Source organism: Chrysemys picta, chromosome 7 (genome assembly GCF_011386835.1).
Source record: "Chrysemys picta bellii isolate R12L10 chromosome 7, ASM1138683v2, whole genome shotgun sequence".
In the NCBI taxonomy this organism is placed as follows: domain Eukaryota; kingdom Metazoa; phylum Chordata; order Testudines; family Emydidae; genus Chrysemys; species Chrysemys picta.
The window spans coordinates 24211110-24234969 of NC_088797.1; the positions used below are offsets into that span (position 1 = coordinate 24211110).

General features: G+C 43.3%; 2 protein-coding genes across 6 annotated transcripts in view; both read right to left on the bottom strand.

The window, feature by feature from the left end:
- Nucleotides 1–4273: 4273 nt before the first annotated feature.
- Nucleotides 4274–9702, bottom strand: LOC112059485 (protein SPMIP1). The gene is made up of 2 exons (XM_024104971.3): nt 8724–9702; nt 4274–7486 (listed from the first exon to the last, which is right to left on the bottom strand). The coding sequence occupies exons 1-2, from the start codon at nt 9178–9180 to the stop codon at nt 7368–7370; spliced, it is 576 nt and encodes a 191-aa protein (XP_023960739.2). The 5' UTR covers nt 9181–9702; the 3' UTR covers nt 4274–7367.
- Nucleotides 9703–22034: 12332 nt separating this feature from the next.
- Nucleotides 22035–23860, bottom strand: part of FLNB (filamin B) — a 137194-nt gene continuing 135368 nt past the window's right edge. For all 5 annotated transcript variants that reach the window (XM_005288364.5, XM_005288363.5, XM_005288362.5 and 2 more), the window contains one exon: nt 22035–23855. In XM_005288364.5, coding sequence (XP_005288421.2) covers nt 23668–23855 — 188 coding nt within the window. In that variant the 3' untranslated portion in view covers nt 22035–23667. The remainder of the gene's footprint in view (nt 23856–23860) is intronic.

The following is a 23860-nucleotide window of genomic DNA, read 5'->3' on the forward strand; positions in this document are numbered from 1 at the left end:
ATGGAGGGGGGGGAGGAGAAAGACAATACGAATTGCCATAAATATTCAGGTGTTAAACAGGGGCGGCTCCAGGCACAAGCGCAGCAAGCGCGTGCCTGGGGCGACAAGCCGCGGGGGGCGGCATTCAAGCAGCCTTCGGCGGCATGCCTGCGGGAGGTCCGCCGGTCCCGCAGCTTCGGCAGCAATTCGGTGGCGGGCAGATCACCCGCAGAAACGCCGCCGAAGGCCGCCTGACTGCCATGCTTGGGGTGGCAAAAAAACATAGTGCCACCCCGGCATCAAACATGAAGACACGCGACTTCGCTTTTTAGATACAATTGTCTAGAGGAGCTTCTAGCAATTGTAGAGAAATGTTCATGTTCAAACAGTGCTCATGCAGATGGTTCATGATGGGATGGGATGTAGTTTTGTTGCAGAGCTCCGAGAAGATATATTACCCAGATTCATAATAATCAGCTGGGGTTGGGGAGACAGCAAAGTAGGCATTCAAAGTTTGAGTGGTTTGTAATATTATGAGACCTTTCAATAGGTCTATAGAATAGAACATCAATCTTCCTGTGTTGTACTCTTTAAATTTAACAGAAAATGTATTTTAATATGCTTAACTTTTTGTGTACTACATCACTTTCCTCACCAGGGGGAGAAATATCTATTTTTTCTCCCCGAAAAGCAGCTTTTAAAAATTTAAAAGCTTGCAGCATTCTTGATTTATTCTGTAGACAAAATACATTTCTCTTGGGCTTCATCAGCTTTTTAGCTGCATGAGGCCGCTTGCGCTTTGTTTATGAGCGAACATGATTTTTGCACTAGAAAATGAAACTTTCATAGCTTCAAAAACGGCCCCCCGAGGCTTGCTCCTCGGCAGGCCAGGACCAATATTATGCCTGAGCGAAAAACAAAGAGGCATTTCTGAAGCTAAAAATCTATGTTTTCACTGCAACAATCCTAACAGAGCAAGAACAAAGTGCAAATAAAATTTTATTAGAAAAAATTAAAAGCCCAGTGCTGCAATTGTGACTCCGGAAAAACTCCCATGGTCTGCAATGAGGTTATTTCCTAGTGTCTCCAATGAGACTACTGCCTGAGTTTGGATAGTATACATTATATTAACAGAGGAGTGATTCCTGCAGAGCTGCCTCATTCCAGGTGTGAGACTGGAGTGGTACAATATCCAGTCCCATCAAAACTATCTGCTTTCAGACTCGGGAAAGTATATCTTGACGCTTAAAATGAGCAAGCGTTTTCCCTCCATTCACCTTCCAGGGCCCCATCCCTTTCCCAGGAGCATGGTCTGTCCTCATTCCAGCATGGGCACTCAACACTTTATCTAGCTACGTGTCTGTTACCTTTTGTAAGGGCCCAGGCACATGAGAGGGTAAGGGCTCTCAACTCCTATTGGCTTGAATACAGGGCTATATTGCCCCCTCCTGAGGGAATGCCCAGAGGATTTGGGGAGGAGGAAAGCTTTTCAAGGATTCCCTTGTGAACTTTCCCCCACATGATCTCATCAGTGAGAGGGACCTGCTTTTCACCTGGCCGAATGGATTGCAAGCCTGCCCCCAAGCTATGTAGATCCCAAAGTATGCTTAAAGAAGAACAGGAGTACTTGTGGCACCTTAGAGACTAACAAATTTATTAGAGCATAAGCTTTCGTGGACTCCAGCCCACTTCTTCGGATGCATATAGATTCACTGACAGTGTCTGCCCTGGTCCCCGTGTCTGTTTTAAAGAGGGGCAGTTGATCTAGCCATGTCTACATTTCACCATTCCCTCTTCTCTATGAAGGTAATTGCAGAGCTGGTTTAGAATGTAACTAACAACAATTAAATCTGAATTTGATTGATCGCATTTATCAGCCTGGTAGAGCTCAGTCAACTCATAACGAGACTCGTATTTATGATATGCCTGGAGGCTCAATAGCACTACGGAACATGGCTCATGAGTTTGAGCTGGGCCACAGCTAAGGTACATGCAAACTGCTTTTTCTGTGTTCCCAAATCGGCAAGACACTCAACCTTGTGCTGAGCTTTAAGTACACAAGCAAATTCATCCCTGTTCAACAAGGCACGCAAGCACTTACATTAACTTCATATGCTTAAAGTTAATAAACACATGCTTTGCTAAACAAATGAATGAGATTACTCACATGCTTAAAGTGAAGCACACGCATAACTGCTTTACAGAATCAGGGCTTCGGTGAGTAGGTCTGAAAATAGAAATTGATCTTTCTACAGCCCTTGATGGTCCATATTGCAGATTTCTCCTGTACAATGCTGATACCGTATTGAAACAGTAAAGTACATGCTGATGTGCAGAAGTTTATTTTGGTTTTCTCGTCATGCAGCATTTATTAGTACCTTCTACTCTTTCTCCATTCACCAAACTAATAAAAATAAGAAGACAAAAGAGGAAGTCGCTAGTTATTTCCCTGGCTTTATTTACAAAGAATAATTTATATTTTTTTCCTCTACATAATCTGTATGCAGTTAGTGTTTTCATAATCTCTCTGTAAATAAACCATCTGTCCAGGATTTGCAAGTTTCTTCCTCAGGTATGTTTGTTTTACACACAACACACATATTTAGATTTGTGTAATATATATTACTAGGGCACCCCCTGGTGGCACTGTTGCAAATGTCTGTTTTGGAACTTCAGTAAATTTCTGTAACAGTTTTCAGCAGATTGGAGCTGTGGAGTCTTTGGCTAGAGCACACATTTCCTATAAAAAAACAGCATGCAAATTGACCACACAAAAGGAAAACAAATTGTTGTTATTAATCTGAAATATCATTTTCAGGTGGTGTGCAACTATGGCACCAGATGCTTCTTTGTATGAACATCAGGAACGTTGTCTACATTTTACATAGATTATATGCAAGCATGGAGGTTCAATACTTCAATAGGTCAGCTAATCCCCTGAAGCATCCCTAGCCCCACAATGGCTATAAATGAGTATTAGAACCAAAGATGGCGCATTTTTTGCTCCTGCCCTATTTTCTTATTGCCCATGGAGTGCTTAGCTAGGAAATAAAGCTGTGAATCAAAGGTTCTTAAGATGGCAACCCCCTCAGTGTGAGACAGGAAACAATTTGCAGAAATATACACTAGCCATGATGGTGTATAGCTGCTGAGTGTATTAAGATTAGAATCACTTTTAGCATGCTACATTGTTAGTTGAATCAAAATACCAGAGTCATTGCTTAATTTAGTTGATGAGCAACGGCAGAAATCCTCATTACCCGAAGAAAATAAATTCTGGGTAAGATCTGGGCCTCACTGGAGTGAATGGAAAATTCCTACTGATTTCCTGGGGGTCAGGCTTTCACCATCAGTAATAAACAACTCAAATAAAAACAGTAATCCAAACTTAACTAGAGAACAGTGCTGACTTTTAACACTGTCTATTTGGACAACAAATACATTAACCATGACCAATTATTAAAGGGTTTTGTTTAAACCAAAACAACAACCCTGTTGACTGAAATATTCTCAGCAGCATTTAAAGTCCTCCCTCCCCCCATTAAATGGTTTTGAGCACATTTCCCCTACAGTGTTGTGAACCCAAAATAGTGCATCATGCTAGTGCATTACCTGGGAAACGCAGCTCAATGCAGAGAGACTCACACAAGCTGCCACCTTAGGACTAGAAACCTTCTTTCTCCTAGACCCTCAGTGGGGCTGGAGAGCTCAGGAGCATATCCAGACTGAGCTTCAACTGTATTCACTGTAGAGGGACTTCCGGGAGCTGTGGAAGCCTCCTCAAGGGGATTCTGAGACAGGCAGAAGCCAGCACATGAAGCTCTGTGCACATGTTTACACCGGAGCTATGCAGGGTGATGGCACAGGGCCTCAATTCAGATAGTCCCGACCTCCTTGTCGATACCTCAAGATCGGATTCTTCTAGAGTCAAATCCCCTGCTTTGACAAGCAGCATCACTCACCAGCAGAAAAATCCAGAGGAAGTTCTGGAAAGAGAACTTTGAGGTATTTCCTGACTTCTCCATGGGGTTTTCAGAGAGTTCCAGTCCGACCTTGGGAATTTTGTATTTAGAATGTAAACATTATGAAAGATGGATGTAATTATGCTACTGCACAAGTCCTAGCAAACCATCCCTACCTTCTGCACCTCCCCCCCCAAAAAAAAAATTCTATATCCAACATCTCTTTAAACATGTGGGCTTTGATTTGGAGTTCTTACTGCTGAACACCAATGTCTTATTTAGCACATCCTATCAAGTTATGGCTTCTAAAGGGTTAATTAATACAACAACACTTTTGTTATTTATTATGCAGCTATGGATTTCCTTTCCAGGCACTAGCTTGCTTTTAATTTCCATGATGACAATAAAATCAACATTAAGGACCTTATACATAAAGTATAATTGTAAAGATAGCGGTTACAGGTTCAATTTTAAATGTTTGCACTGTATTTTATAGGTCAGGCATGATACGGTTGTATTAAGAGGAATTTACATATCACCAATGGAGTCACAAACATGTATTTAATAGTGACATACTATATAAATATTGGCCTGTGAAACATCTCCTTTTGCCCATTCAATCATCTTACCAACCACAATTTTCAGTGAACCCATTCACAAAAGGTAATAATAATAGGCTATACTTTGTCAGATATAGCCCCTATCAACACTTATGCACATGCTTAACTTTAACGCCATTGAAATCAACGGGACTGCTCACCTGCTTCAAGCTCAGCACATGTAAGTATTTGCAGAACTAGGGACTTACAAAGGAGCAGCTACATGATGGCACAGAACTGCCAAACAAATTCTGACACTCTCAGACACTTTTCCTTTTAATTAAAAAAAATATATCAGATACATTAGGCTTTGTTATGAAAAATATGAAGTTTAAATCCTAGCAAAATTAGAGTGAAATGAGTTTTAAATCCTTGTAGAAATAGATTTAGTGACAGTGCTCGCTTTAAAAAAATGGATACAGTTCAATACATACAAATATGAATGCACAATTTAGTTAAATAAATCAACAATACAAAGCTGACAAATTCCAAAATGAATTTAAAGGCGTGTTCCTAAAGGATCTTTGGGAAGCAACACAAAGTGGATGTCTGGCAAGAAACGGATTCTGTAATGCAACGGCACTATTTTGATAATCTTTTAAAATAAGAGTCCTATTGATTATTAATTGTTAGTGTGGACTTATGATGAAAAATTAGTTTGGCAAGTCATTCTACTTCCTCTTTGACTCTCAAGGAGGTACCAGTACTGAAACACTGGCATTTTAATGAACAACTGAAAGAATGCTGAGGTGGGTTTTTTCCCCTGTTAGTACCAGGAATGCATGTGCAATGCCAAGAAAACTTGGAAGAGTCATACTTTTTCCTTGGAACAGAAAACTTCACAGAACATATTAATGAATGCTTGTTAAAGGTGCCTTCGTATTTCCGAATTACCATAATATAAGGGAAATTCTTTAAAAAAAATGAAGATTTATTAATAGGAATCAGGTAGTTGGACATTTCAAGGCTTTTGTACCAATGAATTTTTTCCTCGAAACATGGACATATTTGGGTTAGTTGCTGAATTCCACATTCCACACGGGGGCTCCCAGGATAACAGCTGCTCTACACTATTTCTTGTAGAATATTATTTGCTGTTCTCCTTTACCCAAGTTACCAGGCTCTCAGAGGTTCTTCAGCTACTTTGCAGTGTTAAATATAGTTTTCGACTTCAGGTTTTAGCCTCATCTTCCAAGGTTTAGTATGACTGGCAGATATGTTCTTAAAGAAAGCAGATGCAGAGATAGATGAAGACCCTGCAACAGCTGGGCCATACTAGCATGGCATAATGTGCCATCCCCCTCTGACTCTGTTCAGACACACAACATAGTGATCATCACTAAGTACATTGTAAAACAACATTCCATGCAGCCAGTAATACGGACTGAAATTTCTTGGGACTGGATTGTTCAATCTGCCTCCAGGAGAAGAAGTGACCCAGCTCTAGTAAACCTGGCTAGGATGGGTACAGGAGGAATGTGAACATGTGTGGGGTTTGGGATACCAGCTTTATAGACTTATCCTTGCCTCTGAGAGCCCCTGGCACTTGGTGAATTTGGGCACTGGGGCCAGGTGTGGGAGGAGCTAGATATGGAGCAGGGGGTTAGAAGCCTTGTGCGACTTCCCTGGCTGATCTGAAGATTTCCAAGCACAAATCCAGTCTGGTTAATGCAACCAGAAGCAGCATTAATTATCATGGTGCCCCTCCGCATCTTCTACTGTGCAGCCCTCAAGTTCCCTGGCCCCTCTTGTGGTTTTCTCCCTGGGGGAGAAGGGAAGACCTGTAAACTAGTTGCTGAAGGTTAGCTTAGGGAATGAAATTGGAAACCAGGTGAAGGAGGTAAAATAAGTTAACTAAACTACAGAGAAAAACTGGGTAAAGAACAAAGGCCTATGAGACTGGATGATTCTGAAGACAAAAGATCATTAACTACTTTTCATTTTTCAAGTGCTTTTAAGAGCATTGATTAACATGCATCCCTCGAACCCCCAATGTACGTAGGTAAAGAACTTCCCCCGTATCACAGGGAAGGAAGACTGAGGCAGAGAGGGTTCCATGACACCCAAAGTCAGAGACATGATCAGTGCTAGAGCAAAGAGTAGAACTTGTGTTCCTGGCTCCCATGTCTGTGCTTATACCACTAACGTACACAGTTGTCTAAAAGCGAAGTGCTGCTTTGTTTTAAGAACATGCTCATCATGAGGGATTCCACAATATTCGTTTCTCTAGTAATGTATAAGCCTGGAAACAATTAAAAGACCTGCTACTATCAAATTTCAGTCAAATGCTAAGGTTATTTGTGGGGATATTAGATGCTATATAAAATGAAACAAAATATTTAAACGAATGATCTTTTAGACATATTACTACCTAGAAATGTATTATCTTTTTCACTGAACAGATTTTATTTCACTTGGTTTCATGTTGTTTAGTTCTGCCCTAGTCACTGTGGAACTATGATTGTTCAGCTGTAGACAGGTTCTTTAAATTTTTTAATGTGATAACCTAGACAAGGAAACAAAGTGAAAACTCCAAGGTTTTCTACCTTATTACAGTAATAAAGTTACATGGTCTATGTTGCAGGTGCATTTAAACCCAGAAGACAGCCTGAAAATAAAACAAGATTAGTTTCAAATGAATACATTAGAAAGTTAAAACTATACAGAGAATAGAGCAAGTTCTGAATTCGAAACCTTAAACTTGTCTCCCACAGAAACAATTAAAGAGGGAAATAATGACAGAGGTTGCAGATCTGACATAAAACCAGTCATACTAGGCAACAGCATGGAGTTTTGCATTTCTAATGTATGTAACAAACACCAAAGCTCACGACAGCTTGTCACTTTTTGATGAATGATGGAAGACTCCATTTCTGATGTAGAAAGTATCCTTTACAATTCCAGACCTGGCATGAATTGGAGCCTTGATTTCAGTAATAACATCGCCTGAAAAATAAGCACATTTGATTAGCTTTTATGTCTTAAACAGTCTGACAATTACACTATTGTATGCAGTGTTGTTGTAGCAGTGTCAGTCATGGGATATTAGAGAGACAAGCAGGTGAGGTAATATCTTTTATTGGATCAACTTCTGTCAGTGAGAGACAAGCTTTTGAGCCACACAGAGCTCTTCTTCAGGTCTGGGAAATTTACTCGGAGTCGGAGTATTCAAACTACTTTCCCCAGACCTGAAGAAGAGCTCTGTGTAAGTTTGAAAGCTTGTCTCGTCCGCCAACAGAAGTTGGTCCAATAAAAGATATTATCTTGCCCACCTTGTTGCTCTGATAATTACACTGATATTATGAAAGGGCTGAGGTAAAGCTGAAAGTGACAGTTTGTTCAGCATATTGGGCCCAATCCTGCAAAGCACGGAGTACCCTGAACTCCAATTAAATCAACACTTCACAGGAAGTTTTCACAACATCCCACCCATAGTGTACTGGTTGCATTATGCCCTATTTGGATCCCCTGTAAGCTCGCAACTCGGTATGTTAATAAGAGTGAGCCACTTGACTCTGAATGACCCACGCTTTGGTAAGCTTTCATCAGATACTTTTAAAATGTAACATGCAAAATGCATCCAGGCATTTGACAGAAAAAGTGACAGAAAAAGACCAATCTGTACTGAGGCCCTTGGAAGATTGCCCCCTGGGTTTGTTGCTGGCTGGGATTTTAGCCAGGAACAGAACAGGTCCAGACCAAGCCCCCTCCTTTCCTGATAAGTTGCCTCCTTTTGTATCCTACTCTCTGCATAGAAGAATTGATGTTCTGCTACGTTTTTCAGCACACCACACACTGAACAACCTGACTTAAAAAAAATAAATATACAAACCCCAGCTGGTTAGACACTGGGGTCAAGTGAAGAGGAGGTGTAGAAAATTATGTCCTGGCAGTAGAAACATGCTTAACTTTACTCTCATGAGCAGGCCCATTGACATCCATTGGATGACTCAGGTGAGTAAAATTAAACACCTGTGTAGGCACTTGCTGAATCAGGGCCAGAGAGATCAGCTGGTAACTACAGGGAAACATTTTGGATTAACTCTACTTTTGTGGTTTGTGTTCCCGCTGGAGCCAAGAAGCAGGGAGTTGGGGTAGACAGAGAAGAAAGGGGTTGAAGAACATTATCTAATGTTAGATTTCCATCCCAAACAATCATTCTTTCGGCAGCCTTCCGCCTTACCTAAGCGCCAGCCATACTCCCAGGATGACAGGACTGGATAGTGGAATTTCTCCTCAGGATTCTTCAGCTTTCTCTCCTGCAGGTACAGGTGCCTTCCTTGGCCTTCCTGGGAGATGCCCTGGTACAGCAGATGCTTGGTCTTGGGGGTGGCAGGTCTCATTTCTTTAAGAAGGAGTTCCTGATCCTTATCCTCCTGCTTCCTGGGGAGGCTTATCCCCTCCCCCTGCTTCTTAAAGCCAGTTCCCTCCTCCTGGGTCCTAGGGGGACTGAGCCTCTCCTCCTGCTCCTTGGGAGGGCAAATAGCAGGTAGAATACATTTCCTCCTGGGGCCACTGCAGGGCTCTAGCCTGGGGAACTTGTGCCCATACTTCACCTTCCAGCTGACCCTGCTGAAAGCCTCTTTCTCAATCAACTCCTTCCAGCAGTGCTGGTCCCTTGTGGTCAGCAGACCCCTCATAGCCTGGAGCAGGAGGCTAGCGGCTAGCTGCTGTGTGTTTGGTACAAGTTAGTCCCTGCAGCCGCTGGTGTCCAAGGAGACGGGGAGCCAGTGGAACAGGGTCTCAAGTTACAACCACCTCAGAGGAAGTGGAGGAGAAGTGGCACTGCACTCTCCCTTCATCTCAGCTTCTCTGGATATTGAACAGGATATTTTAAAAGGTGTCAGTGAGCCCTTTGGTGCCCCTCAAGCTGAAAATCTGGATGAGCTGTAGGTTGGAGCCAGCCAACAGGTGAAACTAGTTACCCTCTCACCAGCTCTCTGTGGCTGCAGAGTTTGTGAATCTTGGCAACAGCAGCATAACAGGTCACGTCCACTCCCAGACATAAAATACCCCCCACAATAACCCACACTTTGGTGCGGCTGAAATCTTGTGCAGATCTTATTAGCACCTTGCACACAAAGGGCTAGATCCTTGTTCTACTGACATCAGCAGCAAAACTCCCTCTGACCTGAATAGGGCCAGCATTGCACCCAGAATGTGTGTGCATGCAAAGGATTTGTGAGAAACTTAAAGTTCCATGGGTTTTATTTGTGTTGGGTTTGAACCAAACCAAAAACTCAAAGCAAAACTCAACAGAAACTACCAGTTTCACTGTGTTTGGGATCAGCTCCAAAGAGTTTCTGGGTTTCCCCTAACTTCCTGGTGGAACTAGACATTGGCCCTAGGTGGAACCTGTTCTCGGTGCCAGGTGCATAATGCAAACCAGAACAGGGCAAGTTTTGACTGATTCAGGGTTTGTTATAAAAGTTTCCAATAGCTAAAGTACCATATCTATGATGCCAGTTATAACAATTGCCACAGGCATGGATCAAGTCCCACTGGAAGACAGGTAAAGGAGATCTCTTTCCCTATTAACGGATATTTTCCACACTGGCTATATCTTCTATTTAAAAAAAAGTGCTTCAAACAAAATATTACATGTGTGGAATCCTCATGATCACAAAATTTGAGAATTCATATTACAGGGAGTATAAAAAGAAAAGAGGCCGTATGGAGAAATAAATCCATACAACTTTTTTCTTTTATCCTTTAATCAGAGTGAGTCAGCAACCACACCCATAACGAAGTGGAAATATTTAGGCCTTGGAATTTAGCCACTAATTAAGTTCCAAATTCCAAATCTCCTCCTGAATATCAAGAATTTCACAGTAAACTATAACTTAAAAAGGAGTGAAGTGTCTTAAATAACACTTTCATGAAACACTGAATTGTCTCTTTTGAAATTGTTGTGCCTAAGAGCACAGCAGAGAACAAAATACAGCTTTTGTCTACAACACACAAAAAAAAGACACCCACAACAAATAAGGGACATTTGACATCTATAAAAAACATTTGAGAGAGTTTTGCCATTTAATAAGTTGCCTCCTACAACCAACATGAGACTTTGTTTTCACAGCATCCATTATACCACATACAATGAAGCCAAACAAAAAAAAAATGCCCATTTGTTTTGGTCAGGAAGGGGCAGAGGCTGGTGGTGCATATGTGGATTACTCCAGGAGAAATTGCCTGGTCACCCACCCCTGAAATCCCACTGATGAGGTGGGGTATTCCAGCAGCGATTACAGAAGCAGCATTGTTTTTGAAAGTAGGCTTCTGGCATTTTTTCAATTTTTTGTAAAAAAGGGTGTAACTGGAGCCAGGATAAACACAAAAGACACACAAACAACATGTGGAATGTCTTTTACAGTTATAAACTGAGACACCTGTTCTAGTAGGTGAGGGGGTTTTTTTTGTTTGTTTTTAAACTTGTTTAAACACGGATGCTACCCACTTCAATCCATGTTAATTACAAAGAGCCCAGTGTTCGTTTTCAGTCAAATTCCTTAATTTTAATCACTTAACCATGTGAGACAGCAAGTTTTGTGTAATGGTGTTATCACACAGCTCATAATTGTGCAAGTACCTACACTACCACTGGTCAGCGGCGGCTCCAGGCACCAGCGCTCCAAGCGCGTGCCTGGGGCGGCAAGCCATAGGGGGCGCCCTGCCGGTCCCTGCGAGGGCGGCAGTCAGGCTGCCTTCGGCGGCTTGCCTCCGGGAGGTCCTCCAGTCCCACGGATTTGGCGGCGGGTATGCCGAAGCCGCGAGACCGGCAGACCTCCCACAGGCAAGCCACTGAAATCACGGGACCAGGGTCCTCCCACAGGCATGTCGCCGAAAGCTGCCTGCCCGCCGTGCTTGGGGTGGCAAAAAAGCTAGAGCCGCCCCTGCCACTGGTTATTTTTATATTACTTTGAAATGATTATGTATTTTAGGCCCCCACATCTGCAACTGAGTGCTGTGCGTGGATGCAGTCTCATTGACTTCAGTGGGGCTCTGCATGGGAACAGGGACACTTCCATCGAGTCAACTGCAAGATCAGTGACTTAGTGATAGATGTAGCTTCCATTCATTAGAATATAAACATTCCTTTTCATTATGAGGGCACTTGGGTTTAGTTTGTACAGTAAATAAGACTACAGTATTAAATAAGCCTATTTGTAAGTCTTTGATGTTGCTATTACCATTGTCCAATGGAACTGTGGATAGAAAATAAACATTCCAAGTACTACTTCAAACTGTCAAGTATCAGGGTAACCATGTTAGTCTGTGTCCACAAAAACAACAAGGAGGCCAGTGGTACCTTAAAGACTAACAGATTTATTTGGGCATAAGCTTTCGGGGGTAAAAACCTACTTCTTCAGATGCATCAAACTATGCTTCATTTTGATACACTTTCCCTGTCTTTTCTCATTTTATAGGGGAAGATAAGTAGCTCATGAGTAAAATCTATAGCACCCAGTAGAAAACAAAAGACTTAAGCAATGCTTTTATTACTATTGTCATGTTTGTGTGTATACACAGATGAGAAATTTATTACCTGATATTTTTGTTAGCAGCTTTTCTACTCATTCATCACTAATGTGTAATGCCCCCCTCCCCCCTTTGGAATTCAGAGGCGGCCAATGTTTCTGGTGCCTCTAGAATGGAGGTGGGCAAACTACGGCAGCCTGCAGACCCTCCTGCCTGGCCCCTGAGCCCCCGGCCTCTCCCTCGCTGTTCCCCCTCCCCTGCAGCCTCAGCTCACTTCGCCACGGGCGCAATGCTCTGGGCAGCGAGCTCCTGGGGCAGCACAGCTGCAGAGCCTGGCTTGACCTGGTGCTCTGCTGCACGGTGTGTGGCTGGCTCCAGCTGGGCGGCACGGCTGCAGCACCACCAGCTACCGGTGCGCCAAGCAGTGCGATAAGGGGGCAGGGGCGGTTGGATAGAGGACAGGGGAGTTTGGGGTGGTGGTCAGGAGGCGGGGGTGGGATAGGGGTTGGGACAGTCAGAGGGTGGGGAACAGGGGTTAAATGGGGGCATGGGTCCCGGGGGAGGGGAAGGCAGGAAGGAGGAGAGTTGGATGGTGCGGTGGGCAGGCAGGGGTCCTGGGGGTGGTCAGGGAGAAGGGGTGGTTGGATGGGGCAGGGGTGCCCGAGGGCAATCAGGAAGGAGTGGAGAAGTTGGATGGGGTGGCTCAGGGGAGTCAAGGACAAGGGTTCCGTGGGCGGTCAGGAGTCCCAGGGGGGCTGTCAGGGAACAGGAGGGTTTGGATGGGGCAGGGGTCCAGGAGGGCCATCAGGAGGCCAGGCCAGGCCACACCCCCCTCCCCTAACCAGCCCTCCATACAATTTCCAAAACCCAATGGGGCCCTCAGGCCAAAAAGTTTGCCCACCCCTGCTCTAGACCTAAGCCCTGACCTACAAGTCAGGCCCCCAGAAGAGTTCTTGCAAAGCTTTAGAAATTCTCCAACAACCATGTCACATGACCAGCAACCATTAGCATTAAGACAACCTGTTAGATTCATTAACCTTAAGACACTGATGTCATGCTTGCCCTTTTCAGAATGGGTGTTTGCAATAAACCCTCTGACCCTGCATTCCCTCACCATGGGTGCTTGGATTTTGTCAGCAAGACAACGATTTCTTACCAGCGGTGTATTGCAATGTACACAGTGATTCCTGTATGTATGTTTCACAGTAATATGTTGCTTTTGTCTCCCCAGACATGACTGTGGAAGACCCACCCTGCACTGTAGCAGACCATCTGCGAGGTATAGGAAAGTGGCCAAGATGCATTAAGGCAGGCATATTTCGTGAGGTGATTCTGCACTCCCAAGTGGAGCTACAGGATAAAAATAAATGGAGAGAAACCATGACGAAGTGGAAAGAGGAAGAGAACCGAGACCGAAAAGAGAACAATGCTTTCCATAGGGAAGCCACAGAGAGGCTAATCAACGTTCTGGAGCTTCAGACAGCTCTGTTGCATTCTCTCATTACACTGCAGAGTGACCTGATTCGTGCCCGCCCCCCATTGCAGCAACTGCAGAATTCTTTCCCATGCACTCCCCAAACTCCCACTGCACATTCTTGTAGGCTGGCTGCAAATTTTCTATTTCTCAACAATACACACCCACAGATCAGCTGTCATTTGACAAGCTGAGTTATACACTGCTGTGAGGTGTACGGGCCCCTCGTCCTGTTCACCACCATCACTGAGGATGGCTTGTAACGTTATCGGATTAGCATACGACCATATGGATCATTGTTGCAACCACTGTTCTATATTTGCAGCAAATATTGTACAAATGTTGTTGAGTGAGATGTCTATGAAAAGGTTATGATTTGTTGGTTATGATTATGCTATCTGTATGCTTGGATCGTTTTTGTATTTAAAGTTAAGTATTGGCTCTATACCTGGATTTCAAATGTTTGCTCCTGGTGTAATGCCCACGAAGTAATTAGCCAGCACATTTTGTAGGGACTATTCAAATTGAGTGGTCCATCGAAAGAAAATTTAACTGACAATGGACCATGGGAGACTCCCATCTACACTTAATGAAATTTCCTGCTGTGACTAGGGGAAATGCATGGACATGTGACTTGCCCATGTAACTTCAAATTCCATCTTGTTGCTGTGATTTTCCACAATGGAAATGCCCTCCACATGGCCAAAGCTATAAAAGGCCATGAAACACCTCCACTTGGTCTTCCATCCTGCTTCTTACCTCTAGAGGAACTTTGCTACAAACTGAAGCTCTAAACACTGGACTGAATGATCCATCCAAGCTGTGGATGGACTCCAGAGACTTGACTTAAGCCAGCCGTTTATTCCATCTCTGCTACAAGCCTGAACCAAGAACTTTGCCATTACTGTATGTAATTGATTCCGTTAACCAATTTTAACTCTCACCTTTCTTTCTTTTTATAAATAAACCTTTAGATACTAAAGGATTGGCATCAGTGTGATTTTTTGGGAAAGATTTTAGTTATATATTGACCTGGGTGTGTGGCTGGTCCTTTGGGATCAGAAGAACCTATTATCTGATGAGACTGGTTGTAAAGAACCACTCATCTCTGAATCCAGTGTTTTTGGTGGTGAGATAAGAACTGGAATGGCTGAGGAAACTGCTTTTGTTTTCTTGTTAGCCTGTGTGGTGAAACAGGAGTTTATTTTTGTGGCTGGTTTAGTATATATCTTATAAAAGAATAGCCACCAGTTTTGGGTTGTGTTTGCCCTATTTCTCAGCAGCTCGTCCTGAATTTGGCATTCTTGTTATGACCCTCTAAGGTATCGTTACATGGCTGTGTGTGCATGTGGTGTGCTCTCTCTAAAATAAAAGAAAAATTTTCAAAAAGCAGCAAGCTGTGTGTGTTCACATTTCTTTACATATCACAGCTACAAGTCAACTAGCACTTCATCATCACTGAAATTACAGACAGAACCACCGCGTTAACAGCATGTGCTGTGCTACATTTCCTTTCCCAAGCACAGCAGCAAAGTTTGATGATTTTTATTTTCAAACATTTCCCTCAAGGCATCCGGATCCTAACCGCCACACGTTGTGCCCCTCTAATAGCCCTGGTATCTGGCTGCTGAAACTCAGCAGCCAAGCCTTCGGCCTCCACGCTCCACACGAGTAAGCCTTTCACCCCTCCCCTCACAAATGTTATGTGAAGTACAATAACCATGGGAATATTTTCTTCACTCATTTCCAGTCTCCTGTACAAACATCTCCAGCACGCTTTCAAACGGCCAAATGCACATTCGACAGCCATTCTGCACCTACTCAGCCTGTTGTTGAAACGTTCCTTACTGACATCTAGGTTTCCAGTGTATGCCATGGCTCGCTCATGAAGCCATTAATAGGTAAGCTGGGTCTCCCAGGATCACAATGGCCATTTCCACTTCCTTGACGGTGAACTGCTAGTCTGGAAAGAAAGTCCCCGCTTACAGCTTTCTGTACAGGCCAGTGTTTCAAAAGATACGTGCGTCATCCCAGACATGCATAACAATACTATCCCACCACTCTGAGCTAGTTTCCCTAGCCCAAAAACGTCGTTCCAGTGCTCAGCTCCTCAGTTAATGCCAAAAGCAGGGGCAGCTCCAGGCACCAGCGCAGCAAGTGCGTGCCTGGGGTGGCAAGCCGCAGGGGGCGGCCTGACGGTCACTGTGAGGGCGGGAGGCAGGCGGCTTTTGGCAGCATGCCTGCGGGAGATCCACTGGTCCTGCGGTGGGGACACCGATGGTGCGGCACTGGCGGATCTCCCGCAGGCATGCCACCAAATCCGCATGACCGAGGACCGCCCACAGGCGCGCCACTGAAAGCTGCCTGCCTGCTGTGCTTGGGGCTGCAAAAAAACCAGAGCCGCCCCTGGCCAAAAGCAATCAAATGTTACTTATTTCCATTTCAGACAGCTCATTAGGCATCTGACTGCAGTTCTCTGTGCAAGTGACAGCTATCAGTAGTGGACAGCAGCACAAAATCCATTCCTGCTTGTGGATGTGGCGGGGAAAGCAGCCAGACAGCAAGAGGTGTTAAAAAAATGCCACAAAAGAAACAAGCAAGTACTGGTGCTGCTGGGACATGAAGCAGTGCACCACAGGGTACTGAGCAGGGACCAAGAATGACTTGTGCTTACCTCCCCCCCTCCCGCCCTTTCCCACAAGACCTATCAAAATGGAGAGAGCTGCACCATGGGATAAGTACCCTAGAGCACTGCTCTCATTGGCGATGGAAGTACTGCAAATGTAAAAACACTCTGATGCCTGTGGAAATGAGTGAGTACACAAACCAGCGCTTTTCTTTCACTGGTGGAACTGACAGCGCAAGAAGTCTGCAAATGTAGACATTCCCTAAGGAGCTATGCAGGAACCAAACTGGTAGCACCTTCCTGCCAAAGGATGCCTCTGTGGAGGAATAGAAATTAATTTCACAGATCTGAGTCAGATGAGACTCTCACCTTTCCCTCCCCCCCACAATGCCCCTATGGACTTTGTGAATAGTTTCCCAGATGTCTTGCATACCAACCCATGCAGAATTTTAATAGCATACCTGCAACAACTTGCGACCCTAAGGCCTTGGCATTTTAGATGGAATGAGACAAACACAATATAACTGGCAGGTGTATTCCATGTGCTTGAGATGCATCTTCAGAACACTAGAAATGTCCCTTCATGCCATTCTGGAACAAAATAGAACTATTTCCCAGGAATTGTGGAAAGAGGGGCTTATCTTGAAAGAATGATTACTTACCTTCCAGTGACTGTGGCTCTTCGAGATGGTGTGGTCACATTAGGGGAGCTTGCGCCCCATACACACAAGATGAGATTTTTGAATAGCATTGTCTTTGGGGGCAGCACATGGCTATCGTGCTCCTGCAAGAGGTAACAGAGGTTCCACTGAGCTGGACCGGGTTACTCTTCAAAGCAAAGCCTGGGATTTAAGGAAATCTAAACCTCAGAGACCCTAGAAAAAGGGAAGGGCATTGAATGAGCTAAGAGACTGCCCAGCGTGTCAGTGAAAAGCTGAGAGGCAGGCACAGAGCAGGGGCAGACTGCTTTCTGCAACTCTGGGGGATTCCAGAGGTGTTCTATTCAAGCATGTGTTGCTACTTTTTGCTCTAAATGCTTTATACCTTTGAGAAAAGCATAAATGATGCTTTGAATTGCTGGTTCTGTGTCACTGCAAACATGTGCTGTTACAGGTTCCCAAAGGGAAATTTGTGTAAGTGCCCAAGCAGAGTTGGACCTGTCTGATTAATGCATTCAGGAACCAGGGGTGGGGGGAGGGAAAAGAAGTTTATTAAATTTAGGAACCTGTCCCGTAAGGGGAAAACTTGAGGGAGACTCAAAGGGGTCTAAGATGCAGTTTGCCGGGTAACCATGACAGACCATAGAGATGAACAAAAGGCTGGCCTGTTTTAAGCATCTCTAAGGTCTGTCATGATGCAAGTAATCAAGGATTTCAGTACTGAGGTTTGGACTGGGTCCAGACTGTTGGGCCACCCATATTGAGAACCTCATCATCAGATGAGTACATCCATCTGGTAGATGTTTTTCTGCTCTGATTCAAGATTTCCTGGAGCTGTAGGAAGCAATCAACGATCTTGAAGAAGCTAATGTAGCTGAGATCACCAAAATAGTGTGATTATTGTATTTGGATTGCAGTAGCATCTGGAGGTCAGGGCCCCGCTGGGCTGGGCACTGAACAAAGAGGCAGTACTGGCCCCAGAGATTTATTTCCCCTTGCACCAGAAACTGAATTTGATCAGATCAATGAATGGAGTTTCCTGGTTACATTCTGTCTGGACACCAAAATGCCTCAGAGGCTAATGGTGAATCCCTGAGCTATACCTCCTTCCACAGCCCAGGCTGTTAACTGTAGGTGTTCCAGGTCCATGATTCAAGAGGTTTAATCTTTTCTGCACGTGTAATGTGTTTCCTTGACTGTCAAACAAGCCCAAAGCATCTTCTAGGCAAGTAGAGGACTAGAGCTCTCCCCTTTCTGTATTTAAGTGAACTGACTTCCAAGGTAGCAACTTCTTCTCTGCCCAGGATGTTATTTTCATTGCCAAGGAGAAGATTTGACCTCTGGTTACTCCCTGCTTTTGGAAGGCATATAAACACTCAAGCCTCACTCATAAGGCAACCCCTAAACAAAAAGGAGATTATTTCTGCTGCAAGCATCATTGTTGCCCTCTGTGGTTTCTTGTTCCTTCTGGAGAAGTTGGTATTGGCTACTATCCTAGACAGGATACTTTACTTTCTGTATAGACCATTTGGTAGATCTCAGATGGCCATGTTTGGGGTGCAAGCCCCTAAACACCACTACAAACCACCAAAGTGAATTAAATGGAACTCCAATTAAGACATTTGTCTTCAAGTAGGTTCCCCGCCCTGTAATGCTTGTTTCCATAGTGAGTGTGCAAGGGCCTAGTACAAGGTTGGGCTGGCTTTCAGCATGTTGGTACTCACCTGCTCTCATATGATTGAGAACCAGACCTAGTTGTCTTACATCAGATGGGTAGTTCCATGTTTTTGTAGGTGCATTCTGAGAGAGACACTGGGGATGAAGCCATTGTTTTGGATTTCTAACAGAACAGCACCTGTCCAACATTCTAGGTGCTCACCACAAAATACAGAAGATAATTAAGCCACTTACCCTCAGAGCCAAAAAGAGGGCAATTCCCCCACCCTGCCCCAGTTTCAATGAGAACTATTTGAGGAGACTATCAGCAGTTGCTTCCCCCAGGAATGGCTCAGTTCAACATAAATTGCCCTCCCAAAACAGTCCCCCCTCCCAATTTTGCCTCCCTCCCCCCCAAACACATGCGCCCACACAATTTTGCCTTCCAAAGTCAACAGTATTGCAAGTGGTCATCTGCAAGTGAAGCCAGCCACCGTCTGTCAAGCTCACTAGTGGTCATCTGCTGAGCCAAAGTTAATACTCATTCAGCTGCTTCTGTTCCTTACTCCAAGTGGCTGGAAGAGTAAAAAGGTAAGGCACATGTGAGCATTATAAAAGCTGTCTTTTGAACTCCTGTTTTCACAGAAGTATGAAAGGACATGGCTCCCAGCTGATGCAAGTGTGCATTTGGATGCAAACTTCAAAGGGACAGCTAGCTTTTTAGGGGGGGGGAGGGGCTTTCAAAAAACCTGGTATTTCAAATCTGAAAGGTCTCAGCTTCTTGGTCCTCACCCTTCCCCCAGTTCAGAAATAAATTAGGCACTATCCACCCAAAAATTCTTTGTGAAGTTATCAAGTAGCCACATTTATGCATAACCTTTATTTGTAAAATTCTAGTGGTGGCCATATTCCAAGGTATGGATTGAGACCAGTTAAGAGAGGCTTGTGTGCAATCCCACTACTGTTACTGGAACTAGAGTGGGTAATGGGTTTGTGTAGCAGAGATGTGAACCCTGAGTTAAATTATTCTAAAACATCTAAAATTCAAGCTTTATGGTTGTAATGCTGAAGTTTTGATTCCAATAGGGCGAACTTTGCTCCCAGAGTGGAGACAAAACCAGCCCGCATGACAAAAGTTGCATGAAACTTGAGGGTTATTTACATTAAACCCAGCATTTGCTAGCAGTACTTTTAGCAAGTTCCATTTTGTGGATAAGTCACTTGGATTTTTATACCAAGTCACACCAGCCCTTGTATATTGTACACACAGGTAGAATTGTCTGCATTCTATAGCATACATAGCAACATGGCACAGAACCAGTGTTTAGATTCTCGCATAAAAGTAACCTGGATGAAGGGCTGAGAAGACAACTCTTAGGTTCAGCTACAGGATAAGGCAGAGAAGGGTTAAATGGTAGCAGGCAAAAAGAAACTTCTGCCAGAGCACAGTATGCAACCCTTTGGTAGCGTGAGTTAGAGCATTAAAGGCACACCCATTTTCTCAACTGTTTGCTGCAACAGGTGGGATAGTTTCACCTTAATGAAAAGGTCAGCCTTTATCTGGCTTCATTAGCTTTGTGCTAGGTCAGTTGCAACTAGGAGAGACATAAATGCAATACAGGAGCCTCCTTGGCAGCAGTAACTCGCACAGAGTTTCTGGTTTCAGAGCTAGTATTTGGAGTGGGAGTGCTTGTTTATAGAAACATCTGCTAGTTTCTACAGCAACATATTGCTGTGTTAAACCTAAGAAGATAAGGGTGTAATAAGCAGGTGGAAGCCACCCACCTTTTCTGATTTACTAAATGCAGATTCTGCCTTTCAGTTATCAAAGGAAAGCCCCTAGTCTAGAAGGGAGTTTTGGACCATCAAAACAAATCTTTGATTAGTTTAAGGAATTTAATGACTGACCAAATAAGTGCTGATGTATTAGCCATCCAAACTGAAGTACAACAGATTCAGCATGAACAATATCAGCTTTTAAAGACTCCGCTTCACTTGGAAGGGTGAGGACTGTTCAGTTGCCACATTCAAATCCTTGGCAGAGACTACCAGGTGCCGGGTCAGGACAGGACACTACTCTACTGGGAACTGGACTGAAGCCTTCAACTCCTTTAAAACAAAACTCACTGAACATCCAAATGTTCATTACTATAGACCCCCATGGATGGTACCCACAGCCTCCATATTTTACCCATCTGCAAGCCATTCAGTCCACCTACTGCCTTTGGAGTTGGTAAACCACTCATTTATCATCAAGTGCCTCATCTTCTGAGCCAAGCACAGTCAGATGTTTACTACACATCCTCCACACAGTTGGTGACTAGTTTTAGGGACAGTAGATGTACATGTGACGTTGTGCAGTCTATATGGTTTTATAAAAACTTGATAAGTCAATATAATGTAACAGATAGTGAATGTAATGTAACTGGGATATGCTTCATGCAAAAGGTCTCTTGTAAGGTATCTTTACAAAGTTTATAATCTACTGAGTATGATCATCTGATTTGTATAAATGTACCACTCTTATCTAAAACTAGAAATATAAAATGTAACTCTGAGGGCCTATTGTAATTGTGTAAAGTGTGGACCATTAATGATGGTTTGGAATCTTGATGACTCCCATTGTCTGCAGATGGCTGTATTTACCTGTGAGTCTTCCTGTATGTGTGTGTGCTGGCAAGTGAGTAATGAAGTCTTGCAGTGACATGTGATCATGTCACCTGAACTGGAATCCATCTTTAACCTGGTGCTTTTCCAGTGAGGGGGTGGAAACCCAGAGGGACAAAGGGTTCCCGCCTTATGCAAAAGATATATAAAGGGGGGGGAAGAGAACAGAGACGGAGAGGAGCCATCATGAAGAATCCCCTAGCTACCCCCTGAGCTGCAACAAGAGCTGTACCAGGGGAAAGAATTGTGCCCAGGCCTGGAAGGTGTCCAGTCTGAGAAAAAACTTACTGAAGCATCTCTGAGGGTGAGATTATCTGTATTCAGTTTGATTAGGCATAGATTTGCGCATTTTATTTTGCTTGGTGACTTACTTTGTTCTGTCTGTTACTACTTTGAACCACTTAAATCCTACTGTCTGTATTTAATAAAATCACTTTCTATTTAGTAATTCACTCAGAGTATGTATTAATACCTGGGGGAGCAAACAACTGTGCATCTCTCTCTATCAGTGTTATAGAGGGTGAACAATTTGAGTTTGCCCTGCATAAGCTTTATGCAGGGTAAAACGGATTTATTTGGGTTTAGACCCCATTGGGAGTTGGGCATCTGAGTGCTAAGGACGAGCGCACTTCTGTAAGCTGTTTTCAGGTAAACTTGCAGCTTTGGGACAAGTGATTCAGACCCTGGATCTGTGTTAGAGCCAGACAGGAGTGGCTGGCTCAGCAAGACAGGGTGCTGGAGTCCTGAGCTGGCAGGGAAAACAGAAGCAGGGGTAGTCTTTGCACATCTGTTGGCAGCTCCCAAGGGGGTTTCTGTGATCCAACCCGTCACAGTACATGTGGCTGGAAGTTAGACATGCCACATAAGAGTGATGTTACTGTATTAACCAAGCTAAAACTACTGTTTCTTCAAATAGGAGAAGACAATCTGAGGTGGTTTTTTAACATGCACATTTTAATGAAGGCAACATTGTTTTAATAAGTTAAGATACAATTTTACAATCTTGCATTTTATTCCAGTTTTATTTGTTTTTACGCCCTAGTTTACAATGTAGTAAGCATTTCACATTAAGGCACAAGGCACAAAGCACAGTAAAAAAAATTACTCAATTTCCCCAATAAACTGTGCTCAAAAGTAGTGCATCGACATACAACTCCTACAAAATAGCTATATGTGGGAACCTCTCACTAGGAGGGAAGCATCAACATATTTCCAACAAATCCTTCCTCATCATACAAAGTTAAAGCTATTTAGCCAAAAATTGTGCTCAGACCACAGCAGTTGGCAGTAAACTTCAGTTCAGCATTTGTTATGGAGGAAAACTTCACTATCATGAAAGTTAGAACTAAGTGTTCATTCCTTACTCATAAGGATGGATGAGCCCTTGTGCATTTTAGAAAGTTTGCAGCATGAAAGCAATTTCAGGAAATGAAGGTGCTTTACTGAAGTCTTTGGACTGCAGTTCTCATAAAAGGATTAGGATCTGATCAAGTAGCTTGTGCCTACTATGGTTGCCTTGGGGATTCAGAGCACTGTTATTCATTGATAATTTCAGACATGCTACTGTGTAGAGCTAGTTTTCAAAGTTAAAGTTAAGTTTGGAGCAGATGAATACCCCAAATGTGATGCTAACCTTTTGATCTTTTCCTTTTATGAGAGGCTTCTGAGCTGTATGGAGTCACACCTGGCTTGGATAACTTGATTTAAAGGATTTAAACCAACTGACTGGAGTTTGTGCTTAGAAGCAAAGACTTTTGGGAAGTTGTGACCAAAGTAATGATTGATCACACACTGGCAATCTGTGGAGCAAGCTTCTATAGTAAGTTTCACTAGAAGCCCAAGCTAATTAAAGCCACCATTACAAGCATCATGGAAAAAAAGCTAATATAGTTTTACAAGGCATTAAATGCAGAAGGGCTGAAAGCAGACTGAAAGTTGCTTCCTGGCAGCATAAAGTTTGCTATAGCAAAATTAAGCAATTTCTCTTAAGTGTAAACAATCAGCAAAGCATTGGTAAAATATTCTCATGTTGAGTGGTAGTGCCACTTTAATAACTTTTCATAATGTTAAGTATGCAAATTGGTCAAGTATACAAAGGCACATATTTAGTACCAGTTTTACCTCACTTCTTTACAGAAAAGAATTTGAACTGGGGACAGCCCAAGTCACATTCCACAACTAAATGTAAAGTCTCCAGTCAAAAAACAAATCAGTAGTTTAAGATACCCAATTACAAAAGACAAATTCCAGTTTTCAATATCTCAAGTCTTTAACATCCACAAAGGAAATTAGTGTCTTAGTTATCCACAATTCTCAATGTTGATAGTTACCCACTGACAGTACTAAAGTTACAATTTTAAAAAGGATATTAAATAGATTTACATTACATAGTATTATATTTAGGTAAAAAGTTGCAACACTTCTAAAAACAGTTATAGAATTTACTTTTGGATGTATTGAAATGTGAGTTGCATGTATCTAGATACTACTGTATTTTACAACAGAACTGCAAACAGTATTTTTATAAAACTGAATTGCAGATACAAAGATTAGATCCTAGAAGAACTTAAGGAACAGTGACATGGAATGGACTTCCAGGAATGTGTGCTTCGCCCCACTTCACTGCCAGAATATAGTCACCCTTCTCTTTGACCACATACGTTACATTGTATTGGTGGTTTCCCAAGTGTTTCACAGAAACTTCTTCGCATGGTGTTGTGGGTCCATGGACACCAACTAACAGCATATTTGAACCTATG